Source organism: Staurois parvus, unplaced genomic scaffold (genome assembly GCF_062004578.1).
Source record: "Staurois parvus isolate SC_StPar_1 unplaced genomic scaffold, SC_StPar_1.0 ptg000151l, whole genome shotgun sequence".
Lineage (NCBI taxonomy): Eukaryota > Metazoa > Chordata > Amphibia > Anura > Ranidae > Staurois > Staurois parvus.
In genome coordinates, this window is record NW_028317947.1 from 23,845,636 (window position 1) to 23,859,156 (window position 13,521).

The 13,521-nt window shown below is 43.9% G+C and overlaps 1 protein-coding gene across 1 annotated transcript in view; it reads left to right on the forward strand.

The window, feature by feature from the left end:
* SLC13A3 (solute carrier family 13 member 3) overlaps positions 1-7,657 on the forward strand; it is a 44,558-nt gene extending 36,901 nt beyond the window's left edge. The window contains exon 13 of the mRNA XM_089674681.1: positions 1,631-7,657. Within this exon, the coding sequence (XP_089530807.1) occupies positions 1,631-1,798 (168 nt within the window). The 3' untranslated portion in view covers positions 1,799-7,657. The remainder of the gene's footprint in view (positions 1-1,630) is intronic.
* The last annotated feature ends 5,864 nt before the right edge of the window (positions 7,658-13,521 follow it).

Consider the following 13,521-nt stretch of genomic DNA (forward strand, 5'->3'; position numbering starts at 1 on the left):
AAAGGGGTTATCAAGTCAATAGGGCAGAGGACAGGGTCGGCAGGGCAGAGGACAGGGGTCAGCAGTGTAGGCGACAATGGTCAACAGAGCATATGACAGGGATCAGCAAGGTGGAGAAAAGGGGTTATCAGGTCAGCAGGATGGAGGACAGGGGTCAGCAGGATGGAGGACAGGGGTCAGCAGGATGGAGGTCAGGGGTCAGCAGGGCAGTGTAAAGGGGTCAGCAGGGCAGTGTAAAGGGTTCAGCAAGGCAGAAGACAATGGTCAGCAGAGAAGAGGACAGTGTCACCGCTGGCTAAGCACTCAGCAGATCTCCTCCTCCCTTCCCCACACTGCAAACAGCCTGGGTACTCAGAGCTCCTCCACACAACAGCACATAGCTGAGATTGGATTCCCTTACAGACACGGCATCCATCTGTACAGTGCGATTGAAGCTGTGTCTGTAAGGAAATTCAAGCAAATCTCAGCTATGTGCTATGAGGGGAGGAGAAGATCTGTTGAGTGCCCTCATTTCATGTCTCACCACCAAAAAATCATCCCTCCTAGCACACATCATACTATCCCCAAACTTCTCCAAACATGTGTTTGGAGGGGGGATGGGGGGGGGGGTGCACAACAGAAATCTGGGGGGGGGCACAGCCCACCCCAGCACCCTCCAGATCCAGCCATGTTTTGTGAGGACCTTCAGTATAGGAGAACATCTTACTTACAGAGAACCAGAGTTTTTCTTTACTTCTAAAGATTGTGCAAGCCTACTTATCAAGTTTGGTGGTTTTATTTGGGGGGCGAGAGGTCATCAGATGCTTGCTGTCAACTACATCCCTCTGGCCGCGGTCTCCCAGCACCTGAGCACCTCTATCCACAGAACGCCCCCTATTTTTCTCAATGCATACAAGATGTTCTTTCGATGAGGTGGAGATCGTGATGTCACCACCCCTCCTCTCCACCTTGTCAGGACAGAGAATGTCTTGTGTTGATTGAAAAAAAAAATACAAGTCACCATGTCAAGCGAGCTCTCCTCTATGCATTACCTTACCATCACCCCCAATCACTAGCTGAAACTTCAGAGAAGGCTTATAGTAGACTTGATGATTGCATTGAATGAAATGCTCCATTCCCCCATTGCTGGCCTCCTTCTGCCAGTTCTTTGGCTGTCAATCTAATCCCCGGGCTTCTGTCATTGGTCCAGAACAAATTTGAAGGTCAGGAGTCCCAACTTCACTGGTCTAGATCTTTTATCTATATTTATCATCACCACAACACCTTCCTTATATGTTTGTTCTGTTGATTTGGTAACAAAGGATCAGAATTTGTATGGTTTGATACTCTTACTAATAAATAAAACAAAGATATGAGGAAGGTGTTGTATTCTGAGATATATAAGGAGGCAGGATCATGGTTTGCACTCATCACCATCCATAAATGATTCCTGGGGTGGAGAGGGATTATTTGTGACAGATTGATCTGGGTTACTGATCGAAGAAGATGTCAGTCAGACGTAGGGTATCTCTCAGCACAGGTTAGTAGTGTAGCTGTGATTTCATTCTATAACTACAGTATAAGATGGTATATTGTATATCTAGGGTAGCTCTCTAACACTTTCTTGTCATTTGTTTGCATCGCTTTGCAGGCAAGGACGGGACTTCTAATGAACCTAATGGGCGTTCTTCTTCTTAGCCTGGCCATGAACACCTGGGCATCCAGTATATTCGGGCTCAGCACTATTCCTGATTGGGTCGGCCTCCATTCGCACAATGTCACCTCCTTGGCCACGTACAATATGACTACCGGTGGCTGACCGGTTAGCTGTTCATCCTAGGTGGTCACGCAAATTGACTGTATAAAGACACTAATGTGAAAATTTATCGTCCTGCAACCTTGACTGCAGAACAACTACCGTACCTTACTGTGAAGGACTGTCCTCATCTCACCTTTTAGGAATATTAATCTTTTTTTTAATTGTTACACAATTGTGTCACTTCAATTCATTCAGAATTGTACACAAATGCTACGTACGTTATCAGTGACGCTGAGTTGCAGATATCTGCAACCTTGTATACCTCAGGTCCTACAGTTTTATGTTGCGCACAAGTTATTGGGTACCCAGTCTAATTAATGCTGGACACCACTGGTCCTTTGAATGGACCTCCATGGAGTATTCGATAAGGACCTACGGGCACTGTTCTGCGATACACTCAGATGGCCTGCAGACATAAAAAAAAAATAGTAAATCTCAGACCATCTTATTATAGACATACAATGATGAGGCTTCCATTGTTGGAATGAGGAGGAATGAAAGAGCCACCCTTGCTGGGATGCCAGGACCATGTCCAACTGACCACTGGAAGGTCCACTGTTGAGCCCCAAGCTTATCGTGGCAACATGTACAGAAAAACGGAAACAAAAGCTTAAGAAAAGTATGTATCCTTACTAACTAGGAAATGATGAAACAATTGCACATATTTACTCCACATTCTAAAATGTGTAGATATGCTGTCATACCATATACAATAAATTCTGTAAGTGTTGCTTTGTCCAATAAGAGGAGAAACAAGCTTCCAGCAGAAAGCGAATGATTAGAAGAGGATGAATGGAAAGTGCCCCAGCTAAAGATTGGAGAGGTTTACTAGAAGTATACAGTATCTGCTGTATGAGGGATAATTCAGCCTTACATTGGTGATCAGTGGGAAGAATGTCCCTTACATTGGTGATCAGTGGGAAGAATGCCCCTTACATTGGTGGTCAGTGGGAAGAATGTCCTTTACATTGGTGGTCAGTGCGAAGAATGTCCCTTACATTGGTGATCAGTGGGAAGAATGCCCCTTACATTGGTGGTCAGTGGGAAGAATGTCCCTTACATTGGTGATCAGTGGGAAGAATGTCCCTTACATTGGTGGTCGGTGGGAAGAATGCTCCTTACATTGGTGATCGGTGGGAAGAATGTCCCTTACATTGGTGATCAGTGGGAAGAACGTCCCTTACATTAGTGATCAGTGGGAAGAATGTCCCTTACATTGGTGATCATTGGGAAGAATGCCCCTTACATTGGTGGTCAGTGAGAAGAATGTCCCTTACATTGGTGATCAGTGGGAAGAATGTCCCTTACATTGGTGATCAGTGGGAAGAATGTCCCTTACATTGGCCATCAGTAAGAAGAATGTCCCTTACATTGGTGATCGGTGGGAAGAATGTCCCTTACATTGGTGATCGGTGGGAAGAATGTCCCTTACATTGGTGATCAGTGGGAAGAATGTCCCTTACATTGGCCATCAGTAAGAAGAATGTCCCTTACATTGGCCATCAGTTGGAAAAACCTTCCTTACTTTAGTCATCAGTGGAAGAATGCCAACCCATACATTGGTGCTCAGAATGCCACCATTATAGACAGCTAAAAAAGCTGTCATTGACCCCAGAACAGTGCAGGCACCATCTGATGGGGGGTCAATCAGCTACTGCTCAATGAACCACTAGCAACCTCTTCAGGGATTGTATGGCTCTACAGAAGCCTGGTTGGGAATGGTTGGGATAATTATTTTAATTGATAACAAAGGTAGACCATGACATGTCTGGCTACACAGTGATTAATGTACGTGTGGATAAAAAAGGAATATATCTAGTTTTGGAACCACTACAAAGCAGTTATTATTTTATATCACAATTACCTTTCAGATGGAAATTAGAGAAGCAAGGGGTCCCTATGAGTCCCCATCACATGTAGTTATAGCCCTGAGAACAGGTGTAAATACAGCAGAGGGGATTTCCATATGGCACAGTGAAAGTTTGAGTGGACATGCACTTTAAGACTGCCATCTTACATGAGGCCAGTTTTCAGAGTTCCTGGGGTGCTCAACATATCCTGTTAAAACATGCCCTACCAGTACAGGTCTCTTTGAAAAGCATGCTCATCTATAAGCCTCTGTTCAATAACTGGTCTATTGCTTACACTCTGGCCATAGGTGCACTTTAATCAATTCCTTCTCATTTCTGGTCGCTAAATGGCTTATCGAGGCCTATCAGCATGAAGCATTGTTTGGTCCAATTTAGGCAAGAGTGGCTGTTCAGCTCCTCTTTAGGTAGTACATTCCTGTGTATATTTATATTAGATTTGTAATAAGTGACATTGAATTGTACAGAGATGTATTATATTTTTTTGTTTGTTTTATTATATTGCATATAAAGGCAAATCTTGCTTTTTTTAAATTTTGGGTAGAATTATGGAGGGTTATAGCCCCTGTTTTTTTTTTCTACGTAGGTCCCATTGGAGAGATTTCTCTTCACTTCCTGTCCCACTGCCAAAACAGGAAGTGAGAGGAAACCCCCCAAAGTGGAATAATCCCTGATTGGACGATTTCTCCTCTATTCCTGTTCTGGTGACAACCCAGAATTCTGGCTTTTCCTTTACTTTTGGAATTTTCCTTTACTCTCATGCTTAGTGATAATGGTACACTGGCTAAATGGTTAGCACTTCTGCCTGGCAGTACTAGGGTCGTTGGTTTGAATCCCAACCACGGCACCACCTGCCTGGAGTTTGCATGTTCTCCCTGTGCGGGTTTCCTCTGGGTACTCCGGTTTCCTCTAACACTCCAAAGACATGCTGGTAGGTGAATTGGCTCCTATCTAAATTGGCCCTAGTATTATTATTATACAGTATTTATATTGTGCCAAAAGATTTGCTCAGCGCTGTACATTATAGTGGGGGACAGAACATGAGACAATACAGTAACAAAACAAAACACGAGGGGTTCGAGGGCCGTGCTCTTTCGAGCTTACAATCTAGGAAGGAGGGGTGAGTGGTACAGGAGGAAGTGGCTGTGGGGGATGGAGTGGTAGGAGGAGTGGAGGAGATCGGCAGTTAGGTGAGGGTGGGGTAGGCTTCCCTGAAGAGATGGGTTTTCAGGGTGCGCCTAAAGGTGAGGAGGGTAGGTGATAGTCTGATGGATTGGGGTAGTGAGTTCCAGAGGATGGGGGAAGTCCTGGAGAAGTCCTGCAGTCGGGCGTGGGAGGAGGAGACCAGGGAGCTAGAAAGTAGGAGGTCTTGTGAGGAGCGAAGGGCACGGGTTGGGTAGTATTTGGATATCAGGTCGGTGAGGTAGTTTGGGGCAGCGTTATGAATGGCTTTGTACGTCAATGTTAGTACTTTGAATTTTAAGCGTTGGGCAATCGGGAGCCAGTGGAGGGAGTGACAGAGGGGGGTGGCGGATACGGAGCGGTTGGTGAGGTGGATGAGTCTGGCCGCAGAGTTCAGGATAGACTGAAGCGGGGATAGCCTGTGTTTGGGTAGGCCGGTGAGAAGGGAGTTACAGGGAGATAATAAGGGAGTGAATGAGTAGTTTAGTAGTGTCTGGGGTTAGGAACGGAAGTATTTTGGAGATGTTGCGGAGGTGGAGCCTGCATGAGTTTGCCAAAGATTGGACATGAGGTTGGAAGGACAGGTTTGAGTCTAGAGTGACACCTAGGTCTTTGACTTGCAGGGTGGGACTGATGGTGGCGTTGTTGGTTGTGATGGAGAGGATGTGTATGTATGAATGTGAGTTAGGGACCTTAGATTGTACGCCCCTTGAGGGTTAGGGACTGATGTGAATGTACAATATATATGTAAAGCACTGCGTAAATTGATAGTGCTATATAAGTACCTGAAATCAAATAAATAAATAACAGAGGGGTGAATCTCCCTAACGGGGGGAACAGACAACATCAAGAACCCGGCAGGGGGTTCTAATCCCTCTCCACTCTATCTATAAAAAAAAAAAAAAGTTTTGTCTTCAGTTCTACTTTACTATATCAGTTTCCTGATTTTCTGCTGATCAGGTTAATGTTTCTCCAATCAAGAATGTACTGTATATTAATGACACAATGTACACTTGTAAATACTTGTCAATGACTTCACACCGCCACTTTAAAATGAAGTGACAGTTGGGGAATGAAAGCTTGAATCTAAGTGATTGTTGCCAGGCAACACAACACAAACTATTTTAATTCAATGATCTTCAATAAATGGGGATCAGGGCCTTTAATAGGGATGAGAGAAGTTGAGTGGATTGTTGTCCCAGAAAAGTTTGGTGACACGCATAGCAGTCAATGGAGAGGACTAAATTAAGGTGGTTTTAAGTGTTTTTCTTTTTAAGGCTCCGTTCTCACCTATGCAGTTTGATTTTTTATATTCCAATGGTTTTTATTAATTTTTAAACATTTTATAAAACAGAGGCAATAAAACATGCCCACACAGGGGCTATCAATTGCACAGAGAGGCAGTTTGATTTTTGACCATTTTGCAGTGCTTTCCACAGTTCATTATGTGTTTTTATACACGTGTTTTTGATGCGTTTTGCTCAGCTATTTCTCTTGTTCATCCCTGCAGGCTGATCGAGGAAAATCGTTCGATTTCTCCATCCATTCTACGCAGTGTGGATGGAGGAATGTCCCCTGCTGCCTACTGTATTCAGACAGCCTCAGCACCTGCAGCTGTCGGAATACCTGAACAGTGGCTGCAACTCATTGGATGCATGCATGTTCAGCTGGGAATTTTCCATGCAGTGCCTTCGCTTTTCAGACCAAAGCAGGGGCAAACTGACAACTCATGGGGCCCCCGGGCAATAGGGGATCATGGGGCCCCTGTGTCCTTGCCCAAACTCAAAAAAGCCTATGAAAAAGGTACCAGGTCATCTCATGGGGCCCCCTACTAACTCCGGGCCCTTGGGCAGTGCCTGAGTTTCCAACTGGTCAGTTTGCCCCTGGATCAAAGTATTTCAATTGGTGGGTACCAGCAGGGTCAACCTTGGCCTGGATTTGGCCCAGTTCATCAGAAACCAGATAGAATTCACGCTACGAATGGCCAGCTTAAGTGGGGGCTGAGCTAGAGGTGAGCATATTTAAAGGTTCATTTTACACGGGACAATATTGTCTTTCTTTCCCTTCCCCAACCTTTATCTAATGATCGGGCAACACAGTGGCTAAATGGTTAGCACTTCCGCCGTTCAGCACTAGTATCATTGGTTCGAATCCCAACCACAGCACCACCTGCCTGGAGTTTGCATGTTCTCCCTGTGCCTGCATGGGTTTCTTCCGGGTATTCCAGTTTCCTCCCACACTCCAAAGACATGCTGGTAGGTTAATTGGATCCTGTATAAATTGTCCCTAGTATGTGTATGTATGAATGTGAGTTAGGGACCTTAGATTGTACACCCCTTGAGGGTTAGGGACTGATGTGAATGTACAATATATATGTAAAGCGCTGTGTAAATTGATGGCGCTATATAAGTACCTGAAATAAAAAATCTGAGCACATTTCTTTTGTTCATGCTTTCAGACACTACACAGAAGGTATGTACTGCGTAGAAACCATTATCCTGGGGCTGTGGGCACTGCATCAGCCGGTCTGACAGTTTTTTTTTCTATCACAAAGGTGCAATCATTTTTTAATTGTCTCCATATTATAAATAATAAATAAAATATTACAAAATAATACTTTGGGCAGGTAAACGACTTCTACAAGTGGCATTTATTTCCACATGGATCCTTTGTATTTATAAATGTATGTATGCAAAGATGTAAAAGGAAGCAGCTATGTGTGTATAATGTGTTGTGTTGGTGGTGGTACCTTGATATCCAGTGTAATGATGGGTAAAACTTGAAATAAACTTTATCGATTATAACAAAAGCGGTTTCCTTTTTAAATCCAATTAACAAAACAATAGATCTATAAAAGCAAAGTAAAGTAGGTTTTATAGAGAGCATAAGTTTGTCCTTTGAATACGGCAGTGGTCTCCAAACTGCGGCCCTGGGGCCAGATGCGGCCCTTTGCTTGCCCTTATCCGGCCCTTGAAGCATTATTCCTTCCACTGACACCAACAATGGGGCAAAATGCCTTCCACTGACAACAAAAATGGGGGTACTATTCCCCCAACTGACACCAACAATGGGGTACTATTCCTCCCACTGACACCAGCAATGGGGCATAATACCTTCCACTGACACCAGCAATGGGGCATAATTCCTTTCACTGACGACAAAAATGGAGTACTATTCCCTGCACTGACTCCAACAATGGGGTACTATTTCTTGTTCTGACACCAGTGATGGGGCATAATTCCTTCCACTGACACCAGCGATGGGGCATAATTCCTTCCACTGACACCAGCGATGGGGCATAATTCCTTCCACTGACACCAGCGATGGGGCATAATTCCTTCCACTGACACCAGCGTTGGGGCATACCGTAATTCTTTCCACTGACACCAGCGATGGGGCATAATTCTTTCTACTGACACCAGCGATGGGGCATAATCCTTTCCACTGACACCAGCGATGGGGCATAATCCTTTCCACTGACACCAGCGATGGGGCATAATTCTTTCTACTGACACCAGCGATGGGGCATAATCCTTTCCACTGACACCAGCGATGGGGCATAATCCTTTCCACTGACACCAGCGATGGGGCATAATTCTTTCCACTGACACCAGCGATGGGGCATAATCCTTTCCACTGACACCAGCGATGGGGCATAATCCTTTCCACTGACACCAGCGATGGGGCATAATTCTTTCCACTGACACCAGCGATGGGGCATAATTCCTTCCACTGACACCAGCGATAGGGCATAATTCTTTCTACTGACACCAGCGATGGGGCATAATTCTTTCCACTGACACCAGCGATGGGGCATAATTCTTTCCACTGACACCAGCGATGGGGCATAATTCTTTCCACTGACACCAGCGATGGGGCATAATTCTTTCCACTGACACCAGCGATGGGGCATAATTCTTTCCACTGACACCAGCGATGGGGCATAATTCTTTCCACTGACACCAGCGATGGGGCATAATTCCTTCCACTGACACCAGCGATGGGGCATAATTCCTTCCACTGACACCAGGGATGGGGCATAATTCCTTTCACTGACACCAGGGATGGGGCATAATTCCTTCCACTGACACCAGGGATGGGGCATAATTCCTTCTACTGACACCAACAATGGGGCAAAATTCCTTCCTCTGACAACAAAAATGGGGCACTACTGGATGGACAGAAGTACAAATCCTTTGTTAGGTTCTGTATGTGACAAGGTCCCTGTGACATTGAAGTGAGGGGAATTCTGCAAAGGGGACATAGCAATGAAATCAAAGAGGACAGGCAGAGCCCCTGACAGCTTTGTCTTGTGATTTGTATCCAGTTTTCCATTATTTCTTATCCAAGTGACCAAGGGGACAGGAAATGAGGGAAAAATCTCCCCAATGAGGCCTTAGATAGCAGGGGCGGACTGACCATTTGGGCACTCGGGCACTGCCCGAGGGTCCAGGGTCAGTAGAGGGCCCCATGAGATGCCCCTAGTACCTTTTCATAGGCTTTTTGGGTGTAGTTTGAGTGTGGGTGAGGACACAGGGGCCCCATGATCCCCTATTGCCCGGGGGCCCCATAAGTTGTCAGTCCGCCCCTGTTAGATAGCAAAACATTTGTCAGAGGTTCTGCCTTTCCTCGCCCTGTTCAAACCGGCCTGAAATGACACATTTCTAGGTACTGAAGCCAGGGCCTCTTATAAGAGCCAGGCAGGAAGCATCTTCAGAACGCTGTCATCAATGGTGGCTAAATCGTCATCAATGGTGGCTAAATCGTCTGCTTTCAGCTTTAAGACCACAAGAGCAGCAAAGAGCCAGGCAACTAGTATTTTCAGAAGAAGAGATCAGCAAAAAGGGCCTCCATTCTCCTTAATACAGAAATTCTTTGGATCCCGCCACAAAGCGAGCCAAGAACTGATCTGTGTATATCAGATGACATATAGGTGAAGTGATGTGTCGTGTCCACTGGATGGCAGCAGCGCTCCAGTCTATCTGCGGGTACAGCCGGGACATGAAGAATAAATGGCTGGCTCTCTTTCCGGCTCTTGCTGTGTGCTCTGAGGTTCTGGGCTCACACCTTTACTTGTGGTCAGAGGCTACATTCCTAAACTTGCTTGATTTGTCAGGAAATATAGAAATCAGCGATCTTTTTCACTTTAGTCCAGCTTACCATTGGATGCCCAACATTTAAACACCTCTAGGGCCAGGTTTGTGCGAAGAGCGGTTTATGTACTAAGATGCTTGCGGAGGAAAGCCATTTAAACATGCAAACTCCATGCACATAACACCCTAGATGGAGGTAACCGCTAACTTACCCACATGGAAGAAAAATATATTTGAAATCTAATTTAAAGATATTCTTCCCGTATATATTGACATATATTTGAAATGCTACAATTTCGGCCGTATTCAATATATATATATATATATATTATACTATATGTTGAAATGCGTTTTATTACAAATATATAAAAATATTTTTTAAAATACATTTCAAATATACTGTATGTCTTTAAAAATACAAATCTACATTTTTGGAATGCATTTACAAATATATGTAAAAAAAACCCATTAAAATTACTTTTTTTTATATGTTAAAAAAAATCTGAAGAATATATTTAAAAAAATATATTTTTAAAAATATATATTTTTTAAAATATATTCTTCAGATGCTGCACCCCCTTTCTCTTCCCTCCCCCTGCATCTTAATCCCTCCTGCACCACCAGTCTCTCCTGGGTTAATGCTGGGTGTCATTCAACCCATGTCCTGGAAGCCACAAGTGTCACTGCAACTGTCCCCCCCAGGTGTGTATTATCACATTAAACATACAAATGTCATTGCCCACTCATTGATACACACACTATATTGTCCCCGCCCTCCAAATCATGTGATTCAGGTGTTCCAATCACCTCCATGGATACAGGTGTATACAATCATCACCTAGGCATGCAGACTGCTTCTACAAACATTTGTGAAAGAATGGGTCGCTCTCAGGAGCTCAGTGACTCCAAGCGTGGTCCCGTGATAGGTTGTCACCTGTGCAATAAGTCCATCCGTGACATTTCCTGGCTACTAAATATTCCACGCTCAACTGTTAGTGGGATTATAACAAAGTGGAAGCAACTGGGAACAACAGCAACTCAGCCACCAAGTGGTAGGCCACGTAAAATGACAGAGCGGGGTCAGCGCATGCTGAAGTGCACAGAAGTCACCAACTGTCTGCAGAGTCAATAGCTAAAGACCTCCAAACTTCATGTGGCCTTCAGATTAGCACAACAACAGTGTGTAGAGAGCTTCATGGAATGGGTTTCCATGGCCGAGCAGCTGCATCCAAGCCTTACATCACCAAGTGCAATGCAAAGTGTCAGATGCCCTGGTGTAAAGCACGCCGCCACTGGACTCTAGAGCAGTGAAGACGTGTTCTCTGGAGTGACCAATCACGCTTCTCTGTCTGGCAATCCGATGGATGTGTCTGGGTTTGGCAGTTCCCAGGAGAACGGTACTTGCCTGACTGTATTGTGCCAAGTGTAAAGTTTGGTGGAGGAGGGATTATGGTGTGGGGTTGTTTTTCAGGGGTTGGGCTTGGCCCCCTAGTTCCAGTAAAGGGAACTCTTAAGGCATCAGCATACCAAGACATTTTGGACAATTTCATGCCCCCAGCTTTGTGGGAAGAGTTTGGGGATGGCCTCTTCCTGGGCCAACATGACTGCACACCAGTGCACAAAGCAAGGTCCATAAAGACATGGAGGAGCCAGTTTGGGGTGGAGGAACTTGACTGTCCTGCACAGAGTCCTGACCTCAACCACATAGAATACCTTTGGGATGAATTAGAGCGGAGACTGCAGGCCAGGCCTCCTCCCCCGACATCAGTGCCTGACCTCACAAATGTGCTTCTGGAAGAATGGTCCAACCTTCCCATAGACACCCTCCTAAACCTTGTGGACAGCCTTCCCAGAAGAGTTGAAGCTGTTATAGCTGCAGAGGGCGGGGCCAACTCAATACTGAACCCTACGGACTAAGACTGGGATGCCATTAAAGTTCATGTGCATCCCAATGCTTTTGGAAATATAGTGTATATTGCATGACAGCCCATTTCTTGCTCTCATATATTGATTACCCATTTATTGCTCATGATTGCCCATTTGTTGCACATATATCGTGATCATTGCCCATTTGTTGCCCACATATTGTCATAATTGCCCATTTGTTGTCCACCTATTGTGATCATTACATATTTTTCGTGCACATATTGTCCTCATTGCCCATTTGTTACCCACATTTTATCTTGACTGCTCATTTGTTGCTCACATATTGCCATGATTGCCCACGTGTTGCCCATGTATTCTAACCATTGCTCTTTTGTACTCCAAAGATTGTTATGTAGTGTTCTTTTTTTTGCCTCCCTATTGTCAAGTTGTTTGTTTAGAGCAGCCTTTTTCAATCAGGGTTCCCTCTGGGTTCTTCAGGGGTGCCTTGGCCAAATGCCAAAAGATTTTCCAAAAACAATTAAAAAAACCAAGTGGATCAAGCCTGCCTTTTTGCAAAAAGCCTGAAAAAACACCTGACAAAAGCTACAAAAACATGCAATTCTGCTCCAAAAATGCTCCAGAAAAAAGGCTTGAAAAAAACATGCAAAAACATGCAATTCTGCTCCAAAAAACGCTCACACAAAAAAAAAGCTTAACCGACAAAAAAAAAAACCCTCTTAAAAACATGACATGTAGGTGTGAATGTAGCCTAAAATAGAACGGAATCTGAAAAAAAAAATAGATACTTTTCAGGCAGAGCATTTTTGTCCCCATAGACGTCAATGGAAATGCGTAAAAAAAGCGACATGAGCTTTTTTCGAGAGTTTTTAAAGCGTTTTGATCTCCGCCCCTTTCTCAGCAGCACTTCACATCTTTCTTGTTGCAAAAAGCCTGAAAAAACGCCTGACAAAAGCTGCAAAAACATGCAATTCTGCTCCAAAAATGCTCAAAAAGAAAAAAAGCTTAACCGAAAAAAAAAAAAGAAACTTCTTGAAAACATGACATGTAGGTGTGATTGTAGCCTAAAAGAGAATGGAATTTGAAAAAAAAAAAAAAGCTATTTTTCAGGCAGAGCATTTTTGTCCCCATAGACTTCAGGGGAAATGCCTAAAAAACGTGACATGAGCTTTTTTTTTTTTTCAAGCGTTTTGTTGCATGTTTTTTTGCACAAACAGCAGATCTCCGCCCCTTTTTCAGCAGCACTCCACACCTTTTAATTGCAAAACTCCTGACGAAAGCTGCAAAAATATGCAAAAAAAAGCGCTGCAAAAACATGCAATTTTCCTCCAAAAATGCTCGAAAAAATTAAGATTGAAAAAAAAAAAAAAGCCTAAAAAACTCCTGATAAAAGCTGCAAAAATATGCAATTCTGCTCCAAAAATGCTCAAAAAAAATTAAGATTGAAAAAAAAAAGCCTGAAAAAACTCCTGATAAAAGCTGCAAAAACATGCAATTCTGCTTCAAAAATGCTCAAAAAAAATTAAGATTGAAAAAAAAAAAAAAGCCTGAAAAAACTGACGAAAGCAGCAAATACATGCAATTCTGCTCCAAAAATGCTCGAAAAGAAAAAAAAAACTTGAAAAACAAAAAAAAGTGCTGCAAAAACATGCAATTCTGCTCCAAAAATGCTCAGAAAAAAAAAAGAAGCTTAACC